This window comes from Capsicum annuum, mitochondrion, assembly GCF_002878395.1.
Source record: "Capsicum annuum cultivar Jeju mitochondrion, complete genome".
NCBI classification, from domain to species: Eukaryota; Viridiplantae; Streptophyta; class Magnoliopsida; order Solanales; family Solanaceae; genus Capsicum; species Capsicum annuum.
The window spans coordinates 387,501-407,500 of record NC_024624.1 but is presented as its reverse complement, the minus strand read 5'-3'; the positions used below and the strand labels follow the sequence as shown (position 1 = coordinate 407,500).

At 45.1% G+C, this 20,000-nt stretch overlaps 8 protein-coding genes across 8 annotated transcripts in view; 6 read left to right on the top strand and 2 right to left on the bottom strand.

Moving 5' to 3' along the window:
* The first annotated feature begins 1,028 nt into the window (after positions 1 to 1,028).
* orf112b (hypothetical protein) lies at positions 1,029 to 1,367 on the top strand. Its single transcript has one exon. It carries the CDS (start codon positions 1,029 to 1,031, stop codon positions 1,365 to 1,367), a length of 339 nt encoding a protein of 112 aa, YP_009049783.1.
* Positions 1,368 to 2,984: 1,617 nt separating this feature from the next.
* Positions 2,985 to 5,904, top strand: rpl2 (ribosomal protein L2). The gene is made up of 2 exons: positions 2,985 to 3,865; positions 5,787 to 5,904. The coding sequence occupies exons 1-2, from the start codon at positions 2,985 to 2,987 to the stop codon at positions 5,902 to 5,904; spliced, it is 999 nt and encodes a 332-aa protein (YP_009049780.1).
* On the bottom strand, positions 3,276 to 3,668 carry orf130 (hypothetical protein). The gene has a single exon. It carries the CDS (start codon positions 3,666 to 3,668, stop codon positions 3,276 to 3,278), a length of 393 nt encoding a protein of 130 aa, YP_009049782.1.
* orf103f (hypothetical protein) lies at positions 4,355 to 4,666 on the top strand. Its single transcript has one exon. The coding sequence runs from the start codon at positions 4,355 to 4,357 to the stop codon at positions 4,664 to 4,666; it is 312 nt and encodes a 103-aa protein (YP_009049781.1).
* Positions 5,905 to 6,192: 288 nt separating the features above from the next.
* rpl10 (ribosomal protein L10) lies at positions 6,193 to 6,672 on the top strand. The gene has a single exon. It carries the CDS (start codon positions 6,193 to 6,195, stop codon positions 6,670 to 6,672), a length of 480 nt encoding a protein of 159 aa, YP_009049779.1.
* A 9,494-nt stretch (positions 6,673 to 16,166) lies between these two features.
* Positions 16,167 to 16,493, top strand: orf108b (hypothetical protein). The gene has a single exon. The coding sequence runs from the start codon at positions 16,167 to 16,169 to the stop codon at positions 16,491 to 16,493; it is 327 nt and encodes a 108-aa protein (YP_009049778.1).
* Positions 16,494 to 16,991: 498 nt separating this feature from the next.
* Positions 16,992 to 17,381, top strand: orf129 (hypothetical protein). The gene has a single exon. It carries the CDS (start codon positions 16,992 to 16,994, stop codon positions 17,379 to 17,381), a length of 390 nt encoding a protein of 129 aa, YP_009049777.1.
* Positions 17,382 to 19,797: 2,416 nt separating this feature from the next.
* The window catches only part of orf125d (hypothetical protein), a 378-nt gene continuing 175 nt past the window's right edge, over positions 19,798 to 20,000 (bottom strand). Inside the window, exon 1 of the mRNA in view lies at positions 19,798 to 20,000. This exon is cut by the window's right edge and continues 175 nt beyond it. Coding sequence (YP_009049776.1) covers positions 19,798 to 20,000 — 203 coding nt within the window.

The following is a 20,000-nucleotide window of genomic DNA, read 5'->3' as shown; positions in this document are numbered from 1 at the left end:
GCAAGATCTGATTTGATAACAACTCTGTGCATAACAGCTGATTTGTCAACTGACCTAGTAGCTTGCAAGATCCTACTCAACAGAAGCCGACGAAAAAAAGGAGAATCGGACATGGAATGGAAGGGGTACTTGACTAAGGAACGATTCTGAGGACAAGAGCTTTGGTATGAGGAATTAGCAATGCAGCTAAGTCATTTCTTAGGTTAGAAATAATCCTTTAGGGAACGGGCTGAGGGGGGGGGCGCCTGGGTTCCAACCAGGAATCAGAGCGAGAAAGGAATAAATCCCCTTTCCACTCTGATCAGAGATTCTATTGGGATATTAGGATTTCTCCATCACCCCCAATAGTGCTCCATTCGACATCAATAGGAAGATCTAACCACTTAATAACTATTAAGCAAGACTAATTCTGTGCTCAGAAAATCCTACGGGTAAGGGGAGGAATACCCCAAACCCTTGGGGTTGTAGTTACCTACAACTCCTAATGATGTCCTTATGGCTTGCTCCTGAAAAGAATAATCAAGCAACCTTCTTCTTTGTTACAGAACAGACATTCCATTCTTTGCTTTCCCAGCACTGACCTCTCTGGTCGAATGTTAGAGTCGGCTCTACTTCAACTAGTAGTCTTTAAGTCGGAAATCGCTTTCACATCTCATATGACATCTGTACCAACAGACTTCTTCGGACACCAGTAAGGTAAGTAGCTACTCCAGCCGATCTAACTCCAGAGGATCCAGCTTATTTGTTGGATAGGTTAGCCCCTTCTCCTTCAGGAGATGCAGCAAGACTACGTTCTCATCTGAGTTCTCTTCCTCAATCCACTCTAAGAAAAAGGCAAGTACAGCTACTCTACTTTAGAGTAGATCCAGCTTCCCTCCGGGTCTCAATTAGGGTATGTGGTCCTATCCTAAAAGAAAGATCCTATCTTGCCTCCCTGAAATAAAGGGTTTTAACTACCTCTGAAGAGGCCTCCCCTTCCGTACCTACTCCGCAAGGTCTCGCTCCTTTCACTTCCTCTTCAACAAGATATGACCCTTTTAGTGGCTATAGTGGCGTACTTAGGTAATGAAATTCTCGACCAACCCTATCCCCTAACCCTCGGAGTGAAAAAGGCGCATCTCCCTCGGAGTCTCCGTCCGCTTCTTCTCCTTCTGGAGCCTCCCTCATCGGCCATGCATCGGACGAGACCAATTCCGATAAGGAGGTTTTTTATTCTCCCCAGTCCCCATCTACTTCCACCTCGACTCCCGGAAACCAATCCATTGAGAGTTCTCCCAACGAGCAGAAAGAGAAATTGGAGTTTCTATCTGAAAACCAGCGGAAGCATTGGACGGGGGAAATCCTTCGAGCATTCAAGGAAGGCTTAGAGACAGTTGATCCACGAGGCAATATTGGCAAGATTCCCGACAGACAAATGGTGGAAGCTTTCAACAACGATTCTTCCCTTAGCCGATTATTACTCTATCCTTCTCGTTGTCTTATCGTAAACTCCTATCCCTCCTGCTTTCTTTAAGGCTCTTTTCTTTTAAAGTAAAGACAGGAATGAGTGAATCGAGTTGATCGAGCCCATCTATTGGTAAAGGATTCGATAGCCTAGGAAAGATCGATGGAAAGCTCTTTACGAGACCTCTTAAAGCAAGGTAAACTAATACCCCGAGAGCACAGCCCAAGCGTGAAGCTTTCCTTCTCACAATAGTACGGTTTTCTCCTATTTGTCTAGCTCTTTCGATGGGTCGCTATAGCATTTTAGACCTTCCCCCTTTATTGGCTTACCCCGCCGCTTAAGGTAAGGAATTGTGGGGGAATCAATGGTTACGATTTTGTATTACAACCTAGCCCCCTTCGCTTGCTTGATTGAGGGATACGAATGAATAATATTACGTCAGTCGATAGCAACAGAATATCCTTCTCACTTGAGGGTGGGGACTGAAATGGTAAGGACGATCGATATTTCTTTCGGGGGAACAGAGAATCCAAAGCGGAAAGGTGGCAGTCGACCACTAATAGAGCGTTCGATCCCTTTCTGATTCCCCTCAAACCTAGCTCGCTTCATCGGTTGAGAAAGTATGAGAGGGCGTCCTTCAAGCCCTTTGCTTTGTTTGTAACAATTCTTTCATCTCTTCTTTAAAGCCTTTTCAATTGGCTCTTTCTTCCCTTCTGGTTTTTAAAAAGGCTGGCTACTGGCCTTATTCGTCTTTGGCTAAGGAAAAAGAAACCTCACTATTACCGACACTGGTATAGACTATAGACACATTTTGGTGTCCTTCTCGCCTGGTGGCCACAACCCTTTCCTATCAGCTTAGGTTTTATATAGTATAGCGGATGGGTTAGTAGTTAATTGCTATCCCCTTTTTACCTGTATTTGGAGTCGTGTCGTTGTTGTCTGTGCGGGCTGGTGTTCTTTCCGATCTTGCGATGAGCTTTAGCCGTTCTTTGTTGCTTTAAGCAGTAACATGTTCCGTTGCAGAAGAAGCAGTTACGAAGCAGCCGTTCTTTGTTGGAATCTCTCGTACGAGATGTCCGGTGTTATGAGGAATGTTGGGACTTCACTTTACCTTTGGAAGGAACTACTATTATATCGACCTGCGGTTTGTCTAGTTCCTGATCGGTTAAGTAAGTTTTCAATGGTCTGATGCTGTTATAATCCGTCAGCCTCGCTACCTTTAATGCTGTGCGATTGAATGTTGAAGTAGTGCCGTCTTAAGTGTTGGGCTTGGTTGGAGTTGGTTTACCGGACCGAAGAGTGGCAAGCAATATTATTACAATACCGAAAAGAACTTGTCGCGGGAGCAGCCAAAAAAGAAGAGACTCCTTCAACAACAAAGAAAGAAATTGCGTAAGTAAAGAGAAAGATAGCCAGTCCTCTTGGGCGGCCGAGAGTGTTATGTAAAAAGGACCAAGGAGGATCCTATCCGTCAGGAGAAGGAGGAGGAGTAGGAGCTAGCCTTAGGTAGGGGCGGAATCGAATGATTAGGAGATAAACAATGAGACAAAGGAGAGCACTTAGACAATTCACTTTGAGTACAGGGAAGTCTGCTGGTAGGAATTCCTCAGGGCGTATTACGGTTTTTCACCGAGGGGGTGGATCGAAGCGATTGCAGCGAAGAATTGATCTGAAACGAAAGACTGAGTCTATAGGCGTTGTAGAAAGGATAGAACGTGCGCCTAATCGCTCTTCTCGGATCGCTCCGGTACGATGGTTCCCCCGGGGGGGGGTCCGCCAATGCAACACGATAGAAGAGTTCGCTCCGCCGCGTAAGATCCTCGAATCAAAATCAACCACGACTACCATCTGCGGTCCATTTTCGTTCTCTTCCCTGCCCGGGAAGGGGGATCAAAAAAGGGTAGTTTGCTTCTCTCCTGGGCGGATGGCCACTTATGTAGTGGTCGGCCTTCCTACCAGAATGCCTTCTTGGTCGAAGAGCCCCTTTTATACTAGTAAGGACGCAGGAAGCAAAGAAACTTGCGCGAAGGACGTTTTCTTCTCTGCCCTCTCCTCTCCAAAGGCCAAGGGAGAGACTGCATCCCTTTCCTTCGGTAGCTCTTTTGGTTTCCCAAGGATAGCGGTAGCTGGAGCAAAGCCCGCTTTCTTCTCTCCGCGAATGAGAGAGAAAGTCAGAGGAAAAAACACGTTCTCTCTTTGCGAGATCCGAAAGTGGAGAACGCATAGCATTCTATGGGTACATAGGATCAAACGTAAAGCAGCGCTCTCTTGGCAGAGTTTTAGGTGGCAAGAGACTTTAGGGCTTGTTGGAGCTTCTGAGCGTAACGAATCGAAGCCGAAGACGGATCAAGGTAGCTTGCCTGCCAAGCCGATAGGCGAAGGGCTGAAGGATGGAACGTGCAAAGTAGATCGTGCACCTGTCGTGTGACCCGTTGGTCCTAAGCAATGTCTTGCGCGAAGCGACCCACAACGAAAAAGCTCCCCTTTTTTTTATGTTAGGGGAGCACTAAAATGCAACTTCGATCGGATGCGGGTATCAAATCCCGCCGCTGAGATGTCCAGCGGATTCCTGGGCCTTGACGAATGGCCGGCCACCTTTTACGTTAGAAGAGCAAAAGGCCCAGGGCATAGCAGGATGAACCAATGTGAATGAGTGTAAGCTTCGTTGCCCGAACACGATTGGTGCTGACCACACTAGGTGCTACCGTGGTAGCAAGAGAGGCCAGGCGGTGACAATTGAGAGGTTGTCACTGAGCATTCCTAGTCACACGGGAAAAGAGGTCAAATGGCAAGGCAAGGCCATACGCCCGTTTGGCTCCTCGCGGAGTATAGCTCACATCCAAACATCTGATTGGGGAACGGGGCAACGCCCATGAAGCTCCGGCGGAAAGGGAAGGCCTGCCAGGCCGTATGCCCATGGGTGCAGGATTCTTCGAAAAAGCGCGGGCTGACTCGGAGACCTGGGACCTTGGCTTAGTAATGAATGAAGGGAAGCTCTTCGAGCTTTCTCCGCCAGCGGCTTATGTAGTGGTCGGCCTTATAAAGCTCGCTAAGCCTCGCTTCCCTCTCCCCTTCACTTATGTTGTGGAAAATAGTCGTCGGCATTCTATAAGCGACTTGACCGAGTCTACGAAGCTTTGCTTTTCTTGTAGTCGGCCCGTAATGCCTCCCTTCATTTGCTTGCCTCCTTTCAGCTCAGAATGCCTAATGCCTATTATTTAGTGCTAGAAGCTAACCGCCATAAGCTCACCCTTCGGGTCTCGCTTCCAGCGCAGGAGGCCAAGCATTCTGCCAGACGTCCCGGCCTGGGAGCCCCGTTCGCCTTTGGTACTTCAGTAGATCTTCACAAATAAAAAGCGCTACTTCAGCCTTAACTACAACTACATTACGCAAGCCCCGCCGATACCTACCTATAGAGTCAAATTCAAATAAAAAAAAAGTGACGGCGACTTTCTAGGTTTATGGATTCAGTCAGCTAAACTCCATCAAACTCCTCAATCAATATCAACAAGATGTCGTGACCGCTTAGGCTTGGTTTACTTTGGTTTGAATGTAAACTAAAATAAGCGTTGTTTACAAAGGGAACCGAAGGTTTCCTTGTTTAGTAGTACGAAAGTAGTTCTACTATTAAGATGTTTAATATTAATACAATAATACATATTAATACACTCTATGTTGTGTTGTAGCTGTAGAACAGAATGCCGTTCGCCCTTACTTTGACTTTCTGAGAAGGACTTAAGTAGCTAAGTTTCCAAAGGTGAACACCCCCCTGTCCTTTATAGTATAGTCGTAAAGGGCTTCTAAGAAAAGTAAGGAAGAAGGCATTCGAAAGGCCGACCACTATCTCATAGGCATTCCGGTGGTAAAACCGACGACTACACGGCTCTATACCAAGTCATGAGCGATAGCGAAGCCAAGCCGCCGTCTATAGGCGAAGGGACGAAAGCCCGACGAAGGCCTATGCTACAGTAAGCAAAAAAGTAGGTTGAGGTTATGAAGTCACTTAGCCGTATACTATACAAAGGGAAAGGCGTCGGTACGGAGTCACGTCAGCTGTGGATATAGACTAGGCTATAAGGAACGGAGTCTTAAACTATGGACCGAGACTACACTAAGGAACAAGGAAGCTTGACTGAGAAAAGAAGTCAAGGAACGAAGCAGCTTCTCTAATAGCCCCGTTGAATAGAATAGGCGGGCGAAGGCTTTTTGCAAAAGTGTTTTTGTCTTGTAAATGCATTTTTTTCTATTTAGAGAGAGGGGGCTTCAAGTTCTTAGGAAGAGCCGTACGAGACAGCTCACGTACGGTTCGGGAGCCGAGCCCCTGCGCAGGGGCTTAGGTCAACACTTATATAATAGCCAGTCATCAATTGGAGGCGGGCAAGATGGTGATGAATTGCGATTGGTCTAAACCTTCGACTAGCGACTTATTGCGGCCTGCCCAGAATGCCCATACAGACTAAGACCTTATTCACACAGCGAAGAAAGGCCGAGTGGAAGGGGGCAGTCAGCTGGCTGCTTCTTTGCCATGCGCTTTGCTTCGCTTTATTTTTTAGAAGAAAGAGACCAAATGAGAGTGAAAGGCAAGGGCAAGCGATAGAAAGGATAGTCCCTCGCGCGAACTACTACTACTAGAAAATGGTGAGACCATTAGTGAAAGAAGGACCAAGGAGGATCCTATCCGTCAGGAGAAGGAGGAGTAGGAGGAGTCAGTTTTCTTTGAAGATCGAGGAAGGTAGTGTCGGACAATTATGCCATTCGGAAGAAGTCTTCTACAGAAGAAAAGCCTGTTACGAGTAAGTGGAGAGGAAAGATCTCCAGAGATTCTTATCTCATTCCATTCCAGTGGCTCAACCAGTAACCAATGGCGAAAACTCAAAAATCCATGGTTTCCCGGTAGAACCCTATTTCGCCCAAGTTGTTTCGGAACCGGAAAAAAGAAGCGGTTTTTCGCACAGCTTGCTCATAGTGCAGGTCCCACTTGTATATCGTATTTGGCCGAAGAAGCATCGGACAGGTTGGAGTTCTTACCTTCTTGGGACTCCATGGACCAAGATCTGCTTTTATTATATGGTCAATACCGATCTACTTTAGTAGATCATATGGATGTAGAAAAAGCAACTAATTTGGATGAAATAGAAACATCTCTTTTCCATTTCTATTTACCCAGTTCATATCTTTGTTTCGTGTGTTCCTGGGAGGAATTCGATCTCGGAATACCACCTAAATAACTACGGCCAGAGAGTCAAATAGGTCGGGAAGAAAGAGTCTGAGGTCGGGTCGGACGGTTAAGACTCGAGTCAAAACGAGAGAAAAGGAAGCTATCAACGCCTTAGTTTACAAGGAAGCTTTGTCGTACTTAGAAAAGGATGGTTCTAAAGTAGGTGTCAAGCTGAGAAAAGGCGGAGAATTTTGGAATGAAAGAAAAGAAAGGCATGGGAGTCTTTGGGCATAAAGAAAAGATTGGCTCCTTCTAAAGCTCTCTTTCTTCTCTTATGATATTTCATTTCCATAAGACAGGGAAAGATCACTCCGTCAAGCAGCCCTTCAATGCTTTCTCCTTGTTGGAGAATATGACTATACTATATAGTTGAAAGTCTAACATTATACCGTATCCTTCACGCCGCCGACAACCCAAGATCGTGCCACCCCTGAAATGAGAGTGAATCTTGGAACCAGAAGGAAGACATCTACATATTCTACATATAAAGTAAAGACGGACGCCGGGATCGTTGATCGTCGATTCCCGTAGTCTAACCGAATTCATTCCTTGGCACCAGGCGGCTCACTTAACGACTATTGATCTTCGAAAGGCCCTGCCTAAGGGTGGGTCATCCCGAGCCGGAAATGTGATATGAGTCCCCGAGTTCTCTCTCGAATAGACTTTCGATAAGGGCGCAGATGCTCTAACTGTATGGCCTGGGTATGTAGTAATGAGTGTGGGTGATACCGGGTGAATCTTTACGGACTGGACTCACAACTATAGCAAGGCTCATCCAGGGTTCCTTCGTTCTATCTGTTCACTTAAGACTGCGCTTTCAAAGGTAGTTCTGAAAGGCACCTCTTCAATCCTATTCAACCTTCTATTGAGAAGCCCCAGAACTACGCTTGAAGCTTCATTCAGATCGATTCCAGTCGCCGCTACGCCACATCAATCCGTTATGGCTTGACCCTCTTCCTTAGCAGCTACGGATTCTCCGGACAGCCATATTTGCGTGGAATGGTTCCCCAACCGGAACAGGCTCCTGCTTAGATCACTTCGATTCGACAGCTCTGGGGCTTTCAACGAACGGAATGAGGGACATGAGAGGCATAGAGGACTCATACCCCGGAAATTAGATCTTCGTTGTGCCTTCACACATTAAAAAGAGTCCATTCATGAGGACAGGATATGCGTTCTTATTGAAGAAATTCTCTCCTCTTTTTACCGGTCGAGCTTTCGCTACTTCTGAACGGCCAGGTGCCTACATAGCCCGGTTCCCTCTTTTCAAGGGAGTGGGCATCAGACCTCATGTAATTCTCGATCCTTTTTTACCTGTTCCTGAAACTTCGTGCTTTCTTCTCTCCGGCACCTAAGTATTCTGGGAGCCCCCGAATCAAATAAAGAAAAGGGGAAAAACTCTTCTTTCTCCTCGTTCTTGGGACTCTATTTAGGATTGATTGATTCCCGTTAGGTGGATTGGTTGCTGCGCAGCTAACTACCAACCCCGAAATTACGTAAAGAGAAAGGGCTTGTGGAACTACCTTTCTTCATGGTCAGGATTCACTGCTACGGCGGGTAGCCCTGATCTCATGGATTAGCCAGAACTGTGGAGAAGCAAGGACCTGCTAGCTACATCTTCAGTCTGTAGTGACTCATTCATCGGGAGCGGAGGGAATTGCTTCAACGGGGGTCGGAAAGCGAAAGGGCAGAGCCTAAAGGCCACTTCCTGATATAGGAGAATTCCAGATAGTGTAGTTATGTCGAACGACAGAAGGGAGTCTTCAGACTGAATATAAGAATAGTCTTGCTAAGATGAATGTCGCTTGAACGAGTTTAAGAGGTGAAAGTCGGGTCAGAATTCATTTACTATATATAATTTATACTCAAGGCTATCGTCCTTCTGTATGAATCTGGTGCAAACTCTATCATGGCTTCATGGATCTCCATTGCTTATCATTATGCTTTTGTCTCGACGAGGAAAGAGTGATGGTAAGACCCTCTTCTATGATTCGATACAGCCCTCTCCTTTCATTCCTTTTTCGTCTATCGATTCAACATGGCATGCGATAGGGAAAAAACCACTAAATGTCTTACAGAAGAGAATAAAGAAAGTCGAGCCTACAACGATAGATATAGAGAAGCCATTAGAAAGACAGCTTTCGAAGCGGAATGCCAGATTGATTCCGACATAAAGTTTGCGCTATCAGTTCATAAAAAGGTCCGACTGCCGCCCGCCCCTTTAATAAGTCGATATCCTCTTCCTGTAGCTAATAGAGCTAATGGAGTGACTTGCGCTAATGGACTTAAAGGATGTAGCTAATCGGCCGCTATTTCCTCATCAGGAAAAAGAGGCTGCTAGCTAGAACAGGTACTCTTTAAAGCAGCCCCTAAGGCCGATAGATGGAAACTGTTCCGCCCCAGTCGTCGAGTCCTTCAGTTGAGTTGGTTCAAAGATCGAATGAATGTGGCTTCCTTTTTTAGAACCATTCGCCCTAGCCGAAGCGCTTTCTTAGCCTTGCGAGGAGTGGGAGCTTTTACGAGACGACTTGATTGACGCTTTACCCGACCGAGGAGTGGGAGTTCTCACGAGCCTATCTCTCTTATCCATAGCTTGAAAGACTACGGATTTTGCTAAAGAACTAGCTTGCCCATTGGCTGGGAAATTTTCTAGCTATTTAGACTAATCCAACTGATCTACGATGGTCGGGTGCTTGCTTCGGGTCCTTGAATGTGCAATCATTCCCCCCCGGAACTAAGACTAAAGCACTTCTCTTTCACCCACTATTTTTCTTCCAACAAGACCGGAAAGACTAAGAACATCGGATACGGGGAAGGAAGGGTCATTTCAAAGAGCGCATACGTTTCATGTGCACCGCTTACGTTCACAACTTTCATCCGATAAATTTAGGAAGGAACAAGGGGAGCAGCTATCTTTGGTCCTTTTCATTTAGTTTTTGGCTTATAGACCTAGTTAATCGTCCAACCACTCTTACTTCTTGGTCTTCACAGGCAGCGGATCAGGCTTGAAAAAACCTCCATAGATGGACGGATAGAGGTTCTGGATTACTCATTTCAGGCATCGTCATAAACTTCCACTTCTTAGACTGGGTGCCCTTGTTCCACTCCAGAGAAGAAGGGTTATCGATCGACATCGAAGTCTCGAAACACTCTATCTCATGCTTTCATAGGAAAAGATGATCTGGACCTTTCAAGGTCAAGATCCCAATGAGTTGAACTATGTTCAACTATGTTCAACGAATCTCTGTACCTTAGTCTCAACTCATTTGAAACGAATCTCTAGCTACTTCGTACCTCCTTGTAGGGTAACCACATGGAGTGGTCCTATGGAGAGGTGCACCTTGGCTACCCTCACTTCTGTATTTTGTATACTGTGGGGCGCCCTTTAATGAGGAAGTTGCCTTCTTGGTTGAATAAGGCAAGAATGATGGATAGAGTTTTGGGGTTATTACCTGCTTGCTCCACTATATAATTCAGTTACGATAACACAACTGTTCCTTGTGAGGGGTCAGGTGTAGTTCAAATGTCATTTAGTACGCTACCTGTCATAGCTCTGACAGGGTGGCGATGCTTCTGGTGGGTGTGGAAACCGGAAGTCTCATGTTGTTCGTCAGCACTATGGCATGATCGGATTGTACCAGTGACAAGTGTTTCGGTGGTTAGTTTTACATTAGGATCCTCTCAGCTATCTAAGTGCCACTCGTTGGAGTGTGGTACTTGCTTGACAGCTGGGATCTTTCCTAGGTGATGGCTGGGACTGCGTTTTCTTTGGGGACGCAGGTTTCCATCTGAATTGGAGGAGGCCTATATAAAGAAATTCTTTACAGTCTACTTTGCTGGCCTTGAATCTTCTTTCTTGAGTTTGACTGGCTTAGTAGCCACCTGGGCAACCTTTGACTCTGAAGGGAGGTTCAAGGTGTTGCACAAGCTCCTTGGGGGGGAGTGCCCGCACCGTTAAGGGAGTCTTTGTGTGGCTCAGGTTAGATTATGCCATGGTTATCTCCTAATGGGTCTCATCTTTCTACATGAAATGAATAACAGAGGCGAGCGGAGTGAGGGCGGTGGGCGGGCACGGTGGGAAAGAAGACCTGCCTCGCGCTAAGGATAAGCCTCATTTCTAGGAAGCCCGCTGAGCCTTCAATCACATCACTATTGTTAGATCCTTTGATCGTGTATTACCTCTTTCTGTCCTCCTATCCGATAAGCATGTGCTTCCCGTGCTGATCCCGCCCTTAGACTGGAATACAAAGCTTGCCCGGTATAACTACTGCTTGGAGTTTAGGTAAATAGACAGAATGAGTTTCACATAGTGAAACGAATCCTCGGATCACTTTCAGGTAATAAGATGATACTTCACACTAGGCCAAGATCTATCATCATAGGTAAGAAAACGAAGTTCTTGCTGCGGGAGAAGCTGACTGAACTGATAAGCTTATCGGATTAGGACTTAGGTGGGGGTGAAAGATGGAATGATGCGAAAGCTAAGAGCTGTGGACTCATAGAACGAATTGAAGGCTTACCAGCCCGGCTAGGATTATTCGCTTACTGACGAATTACGTACTTGTTTGAATACGGGACTACAACCAAAAGAGGATCCCCTCGTTCAACGAAGAAAGTCCTTTTGGATTCACCCAGCTCGGACATGAAGTCAGCATTCTTCCTACCAGCAGTGCATTCTCAAGCAAGAGAGAGTCAAAGTCAAGCTAACCCCGGTAAAGCCGCATCTATAGAGATCCCCACAGCTGATTCCCTTGACGAGAGGCTGAGGCTAAGGAGAAAGCAAAGCTAACTACTAAAAGACAAGAGCCTTGATTTTATGCCATCTTCTTAGACTATTCAACCTCCTGCTGCACGAGATGAGACAATGCAAAAGGAAGAAAAAGACCAGTGCCGCCTATTCACATACGTGCCTGGAAGCGAAAATGCTTTAGAATCAATGGCTAACAGCCCTGCTAATGCTTTTCCATTCTGATTCAATAGCAAACAGAGCATTCTTTGCTTCGGATTCCATTCCTTCAAACAATTCTATCACACACGGCGAATCGAGTTCAAAGAACTCTCCCGGAAGCATGCATTGACAAACTATTCGACATAGGACGGACCTAGCTGATTGATGTCATAAGCAATCTTCCTGGTCTAAGAGCAGCCTCAAATCGGAAGTTCACACTCAGCGTGAAGGAAAGTGCTTATACTCTCTCTGAGCCCTCCATACAGTGGCACATCAACAGCCTTGCCTTAGTTCTCTTTTCAGCGCTGATGGAAGCATGCCAAGGCGAAGTTGACGATCTCTTTAACCTTTTTCCGGATCTTCATCTTGCCCTATGAGCTTATGCAGTGAGTGCCGATGTGCGAGGATCCTTTAGTTCTGAGCGAGGGCGTCGACCCCTTGAGGAGGACATCTTCTTCTCCATCTCTCTTCTCAGATCGAACATGATGGGAACCCTTTGTCTACGTCGTCGAAGAGATGGTCTTGGGACCCCATTTCCCACAGTAGACATAAGAATTGGATTATTCCTATTAGATATGAGATAGCTCTTTATAACCTATATGGCAACTTCTCTTAAAAGCCTCGGTTGTCACCCCCCCTAATCAAAAGACTTATCTTCAATTTCGTAAGGGAGACATCGGCACGACATTGTAGTAATATTAAACTATTGAATAAGAATTGTAGTAGGGCACGGGGTCGCTTTTCCTTTCTCTATCACACATACGAAACCTTAGCTTCGCTGACTTTATGAGGTCTAACCTTCGCCACGACATTAGTGGCTTAGCTCTTCGCGCTTCCCGCAGGCTTTAATTGATAGAGAGAGAGGAAGCACCGTAAAGATCAATTAGCGAGGTTTTGGGCCGATACAATAATAACTGCGTACTTATCTCATAATGTGAGATAAGAATTAGGAATTAACTTATGTAATAGAGTCGATCCACTAAAGTCTTGAGCAGCGGTGTAGGATCAGATCCCAAAGATAGTAAGTATTTTCTTTCTTATGAAAGAAGCAAAGATTCTATATAAATTTCTCTATGAAACCGAGATAGTTACCTTTCAGAAAATTCTAACAGTAGCATAGGCATTTTGTGCTGCTTGCTTTTCTATTATTCAAAGAGGTCTCTAGGCAGTCTGCAGATAGAAAGGAAAGTCCGAACTCGTGATTTTAGACGGAAAGGCATTCTATAAACAAGGCATACATATGCTTGTACTTGTTTTCCTTAGCCTTGCTAATCTTTTCTTTTATTGCTTTCGGACTAGCCTGAGAATTAGAGCTTTTGGGTGGACATAGTAGTCCTAGCCCAGGAGTAGCAACCGCCCGACCCTAGGGATTTATCCCATCCATTTGCCATAGGGTCCTCGCCCTCTTGACTTGATATGTCAATCATACTAGGCCTATACTATGGGGAGGATCGCACACTTTTGATTGTTTAGTTGCTGGGAGGGCTCCTTTAGTCTTCTTTAAGAGCTCGTCCCTAATACCCATTAGATACTTCGCCTTCTAGTTAGCTTTAAGGTTAGTAAGAAGTTAGAAAAGACTATCAATGGCAGCATAGAAAGGTCAGTCATCAATCGGACTTCTCACCCGATCAGTCCTCTCTCTTCCTTCATACAATCTTATCCATTTCAGTAATAGTTGGAGTCAAAGTTTCGACTTTATCCCATTAATAACATCCCATTAATAACCCTTTGTAGAACTACTAAAGAACCTGAAAGCAAGATCTAGCAAGTCAGCACCAGCGCTAGCGTAGGGGCTGACCTATAAAGGAACCTGTAATTGAGCCCTCGGCGTATGAGAGGACCAGGGTGAAGACAGTAGAGAAAGACTTTTTATTACGTTATCCAGAATGCGATGCCCCAAGGCAAGAAAGTAGCAATCGGCTTTCAATCCTATGATTTTACTCGAATAGCTAATGTCAGAGTAGCAGATATGGTTTTTAGCGGAAGCTGCTTTCCCCGGATGCGGAATTGAAAGAACCATGCCTTTTTTCTTATAAAAGCCTCCTCATCAACTCTCTGTCTTTCGAACCCACCTCACCGAGCTTAACGCCCTGGAGTCGCTCTTGAATCGAGTTAGTGAAGATACCAAAAGCTAGTCTTCTTTTTGATAGTAAGAGATAGAAATGCGGCGAATCGAGAAAGAGCTTATTAGCTTATTTCAAATTCGAGTCTAAGTTATTGAAATCTTTATCTTCTTATCCCAAATTGGCATATCTGTCCTTTGCGCCTCTCTATATGTAATTTTCCCTTAATCTTTAAATTGCGAAAATAATGAAATGGCTGTTTTATTGCCAACCCATCTCTTTCTTTCAATCGGATGCCATGTGTGAAGCATCTATCTCTCTCAGGACCTCACCTTCGTGACCTCCTGACGGAGGAAAGACTGATGTCATGGTTAGCAATCAAATCTGGAATCTCCGACAAAGCATCTGAGATCGGACAATTGTGTAGATGAGAGAGTGGGACGGACCTTGCTCTTAAGGGTCGAAAAAAGACCTGGTTGCTTTCTTTCCTGGGAAAGACCAGATCTACGGTCACACTTCAATGAGTGAGCCTCAACCTAGACATCGAACTCCTAGCTCTTGAGCTTATTTACTGTTGAAAAGGGTACTGTTCGTAGCTTGGCCTTTTTCGATTTCCTATTTAGCGCTTTGAATTCTTCTGCTGTTCCTGCCTAGCGTTGAGGCCATAGGGCTTCCTTGTAAATAAGTTCGAATTAGAATAAAGTAACGGTTCGGGAGAGCCTATGCGGAAGCCTTTTTTTTCTTCTTCAGCTTGCTTTCCTGCGTCTCTTACGATGGCTTGCTTGCTAACGTAACGAGCAGAGGTAGGGCGCCTAGTCGGAAAAGCCGTAATCAGGTTACCCGAGATAGAATAGGGCTCAGTGCAATAGTAAATCTAGTAAATATAATAAGAGAAGAATTAGCGTAAGAAAAGCCTAGCCTTTCCCTTACCGACGAGTGAGTACCCTTTTTTCTCTTTTTAGTTGAGTTGGTGTTCAATGTGCCCCGTGGGTACAAACAAGATTGAAAGGGTCAACAATCCCTTACTTTAGTAAGCAACCTCAGTTCCCTTACTTGTTAAAGTAAGCAAGTCAACTCTCTTACTTGTTCTTGTAAGCTATTTCTTTCCCGTACTTTAGTAAGTAAGCATGTAAACGACCATCTCTCCGCAGATAAAAGACTAGAGTAGGCCCCATAGAGATGTTGACATCCGGGTTCACTGATCTTGAAAAACTAACGGAGATAAGGTCGATAGCTTGCTTTCTCGTGAAAGTACGGAAGAAGGTCGCTGAGGTAGAGTCCATAGGCAAACTTCTTAGGATGTCTTTGCCCCTGGTTCCTTTTGAAGACCCATAGTAGCCGCAAAGCACCATTCTGCGCACTCAGAATAAAAGAGTGAATTTCCACAATTAGTTTCTGTCTATGAACAAACAAAATCTCCTTTCTACGGCTTACAACTTTCATCGCCCTTATATTTAGCTCTCCAAAGAGCAATTCTTCTCAAAAGGTGCTGACCATTCTAAACGTGGCTTCAAAGTTATTCTTTCTAAGCGCGGATTCAGTTGATTAACTGTGCCACCTTCCTTCTACTAGTTGAACTGTGCCACCTTCCTTCTACTAGTTGATTTAAGCGCATCAACCGCAAAGAAAGTGACGACCTATTCTCTAGCAGCAGCAGGGGCAAGCCTAAACATCTACACCTTCCATGGGAATTTAGGAAGAATTCCATTTCCTTAAGGAATCAGTCCCAAGAGCGGCTACGACTACGAGAGCAGTTACCCTTCTAACCTTAACACCGGTTACGTCCTTCTTCTGTCATCGGGGATGGGAACCTTGGTAGGAATGTTGGAGGGTTCTCGGCAGGTAGGTTTGATGCTAGCCTTGTTGCCTTGGCATTGGCTGATTCAAGACATCCTCGCAAAGGCGCCATCTTTCTTAAGTGACTTTTATAGACCTCTTTTTCTAAAATACGATAATTTCGTTTTTGAGACCACTGCGATAAATGAGCTTTTGAGACTCCGTTTTGTTAACAACAGGTACTCTTTCTGCCTTACTTTAACAAGTAAGCAAGTAAACTACCTTCACGGTAAAGGATCATCTGTCCTATGAAAACTCATAGCCTCGATAGTGGTCTAAGGCAAGAAAGTATGATCCGTCACGTGTGCCAAGGAGATGTCGATTGACATTGAATTCTCTCCTCTTGTTTTAATATGAATTGACTCTGCTTCGGTCACTTTCTTCGTAGGTCCTTAAGCAACTCCTCTTGTCACTAGTCACTATGCCCGAAGGTTAGCAAGCCTGTCTCTTGATATAAATAGTCATTCCTTTCTTTCCTTTGTTAGAGAATCACCTAAGACCGCTAATGTTCCATCTAATTCAAGAACAAGCCCTTCTCAATGTCTTGCCTTTCGCATGTGTTTTCTTTGAAATTGGAATTCCAACCAAGTTCCCTTCCCAAAGCGGGAACAAGTTGGTGCGACCGATTAAAGAAGAAGGACAACTCGCAATGGTACTATGGCTAGTTGGAAAGCCTTTCAAGCCAATCTCTTGATTCACATGAATGTGAAACCGTTGCAACCGATCCTGCATACCAATCATCCGCCGCTTAAAGTAATGGCCAAGGTTTCTATGGATTCAGTCCTGTGGAAAAATAGTGTTGTGGGCAATTCAGTGTGTAGTGTCACCCCTGGGACACTAGCGAGTCCGTCCCTAAAAATTAGGTCCATGAAGCCAGAGTGCTGTCGCACTAAACGACTACCCTTCCTTAGATACTCCAAGCCACAATCTGTATTGTCCTTGAACCTAGACCATGGAAGGTTGGTTATAGTCCCATTCTATTAGTGGGATCCATAGCCCGCGGGTCTTTCCCAAGCCAGCAAAGAAGAAGGTAGTCTAGGACTACCCTAAGCCTAGAAGAGAAGTAGGCAGGACTTTCAGTTACAATGTCTAGGTTGGGCAAGCCGCCTTTCGCCTTTCTAAAGCCAATCGATTATCGGATTTCACCAAGCCAACTACCACTACCTGGGGATTTCTAGATCCGCTCTAAGATAGCATTAAGATTCCAAACTCCATGAAAGCAGGAGATTGATTAGCTATAGTCAAATCTCGTGACGGTGATCAAAGAGCATTAGCTACGATACTACAACCTCTGCTCCTGACCCCCAGATCGAAACGTTACGATTCACTCCGGTGCTGCTTGCTGGTGGAGGTTGGGAGTATCTCAACTATGAATAAGAAGTCGAAGAAGCCCTAGATCCGCCTCTTACTTACCTACCTTCCCAGACTAGCTAGTCAGGGCGAAGCATTCGTCAGCATTAGTAGTTTTGGCACGATAGACTCATGAGATGTGACCTCATGATGGGTCGGTGGGAATGGCTCGTGATCGTGCATTCAATCAATTTCCCTTGGAAACGTTGGAAACGATGGTCAAGGTTTGCCGTAAATAAACAGATGAGTTCGATTCAAGCATCCGAACAAGAATACGGTTCAGATACCCGCCACTTAGGATTTTTGCTTTTTCTATCCCGGAGGGCGGGTCTCGTGACAACGCCTTCCTCTGCGGTCTCTATTCGTAGGAATAGAATCGTCCAAGTAATTGCGTCTATCACTGAAGGCAGCCAAGAGTCACTCAGGGCTATTGTACTTGTACTACTCAGCTGTTATAGTCCATTAGAGTGTTTGAAATCCCTGAATCCTGACTCTGTACGGAGCAGTAGGCTTGAGTTATAGTCCGTATCCCGTACTACTTGTCTGGAGTAGGAAAGAGTGTGATCTCAGTTTCCTAGCAAGTCAAAGGGAGACCACGAGGGTCTTCCTTATGGTTCGCTATAGTCTATTAATAATTAATAGGTCTAATAATCCTTCTTGTCCGGTAAGCAAAAGCAAGCAAGGGAGCCTCTGGCTTCGTCCCTTCGTCTCGCCACAACACAAGCTGTGGTATAATCTGTCTATACCTCACTCGGTTCAGTAAGATAAAGATATGGTTTGATGTGTGAGGCCTCGCTTCACTAACTAAAGTCGCTTCCTCGTGAACTCCGTTAACTAGGCGCCCCTCTCCAAGTAGTCAGTCTGTTCTCTCGTGGAGAAAGCCTTACTCTCGTTTCGTTCGAACGTAGCCCGCAGGAGTCAAGGGGTTGTAGGGGCGACTTCCAGAGATAATTACGGCGAGGGGAGATGAAGAGCATTCTTCCTTCGCGAATACCGACTTCACCAACCCCTAACCCGGCTAAATGGTTTGACGCCTGCATTTAAACTAACTCACCATATGTTAGTATGCTAGTGTGCGGCTGAGAAAGTATATAAAGTATATAGAGGGAAAAGGTTTTCAAAAAGCCATTCTCGGTGACGACATTGTTATCGCCGACGAAAAGGTTGCAAACGTGTATACGGCCCCCTGATAGGACTGCGACCTAACTATGACCTAACTATATCGGTCGAAAAGTAGCTAGTCTCTGACAAAGGTGCTCTTGAGTTCGCTAAGCCATTTATATGCGATGAAGGTGGAACGGATTTATCTCCAATCTCCTTTCGCCCGTTCACTCAGTACTCAGTAGCAGCTCCCGTATTCGCGATTCGCGAGGGTTGAAAATGGATTTCAGACAATATGAACAACAATAACTCGACATTCTCAAGTTCACCAATTGAACAAGTCCGGCATATCGTCGCAAAGTAGTACACTCAAGTGGACTCCACCTAATGGACGGATACAGAGATAGTATCCAGAAAGATCTTGGGATTACATTCGTCAAACCAAATATCTTTAGCAGTCGCAAAAGAGGTGACGGGGCTCAAAGGAAGTAAACAAGTCATCCTTTGAAGCTAAGCACTTTTCATCTTTTGTAGGAAAATCCCCTTCTCTAGTCTTGGGAAATTGAGCGACCCATCCACATAAGCACAAGAATTTTTTTCCCGAGCAAATCATTCTTCATCGCATAAGCCCATGACAAGTCATTTCCAGATGCTTCTTTCAGAAGAGCACGGGAAAAACCTATGGAATCCATTGTACTAAGAACTAAGACCCGAAAGATCATCTAAGGACTGAAAATCGGGACTCAAAACTAGTCAAGAAGGCTTAAGCTTAACTCAAGCAATCACTCAAGAGAAGCCGGATTCGTAAAAGAAAGAAGAAGAAGTTCCAGCCAATTTCGATTTTGAATGATAAGGAAGCGCTTGATCCGGGTCTTAGAAGGGCATCGAGATCAAGGAGATCGTGAGATCAAAGTGGACGTTCCCGATTTCCATGGCCGATTGCATCCTTGCATCCTGAGGACTTTCTTGATTGGCTAAGTAGCGTAGAGAAGTTCTTTGATTGGAAAGAACTACCCGAGGTGTGCGAAGATGAAATTCCTGAGCAAAAATAAGGAACGCTTTCTCGACGCTGTAGATCATGCATGACTGGCTTGTCCAAAGGAGACGGGAAGTTCTTTTCCCCTTTTGTTAGGCTTTGCTGGGATGATGTCTCGTTCTTCGTCACGCTGCCCATGACTGGATAGGGGTAGCGCCATAGACCGTCTCTTTGGCTTAGAGTCGTTTCATGAGCGAGGGGGCTAAGCGCATACACGCTTCCTTCGGAACCTGACTCTATCTTCGACTACCAAAAAGAAGCGAAGGAGAGCCACTTTTTTTTATAGTATAGAGTAGGACTGAAATTCCAAGCGCTCCTAGCTCAGAAACCACACACAGACAAACACATGGAGGCCCATAAACCCATAAATAATAGACTAACAAATATACGTGACATACACTTCCTGTGTGAAGTTTTCATCTTAATGAATCAAAGCTGTTTGTAAAATGCTACTTTTCTTTCTGCAACAAGTAAGAGTACTTTTTCTTATCATACACCCTTATGAATGAATGAATCAAAAAAATGTGACTCCACAAATAGTCCCCCTCCTCTCTTTCTTCAAAGACAGAGGTACACATCACAGGAAAAAACCCCAAAAACAGAAAGAGAAAGAAGTAAGTAAAAAAATAGGAAATACTGCTAGATGGCAACCTAACCGAGTACGTCATAATTGAGAAAGGTAAGCCCCACTCCACTGAATTGGAGAATTCCAGAACACGTATCAGAGAGTGCTCCAATGGCAGTGGGGGCACAATTGAGAGAATTTCGACGATTAGAAAAGAAAAAGAAGAAAGTTAGTGTTCAATGAGCTCGAGATAGCTGCCTGATGAGAGGAAGGGACGCCGGGTACAGTCTTTCTTTGGTTCCAGCTCCCCGGTTACACCAAAGCACACCAGTCAACACTGTACTATAGCGCTTACACCTGTGAGTTGGCAAAATAATATCGTATGTTAATAAAAGACCTGAGTTGGCGAAATCAAAAGAAAAGCTAACGCTAACTAAGT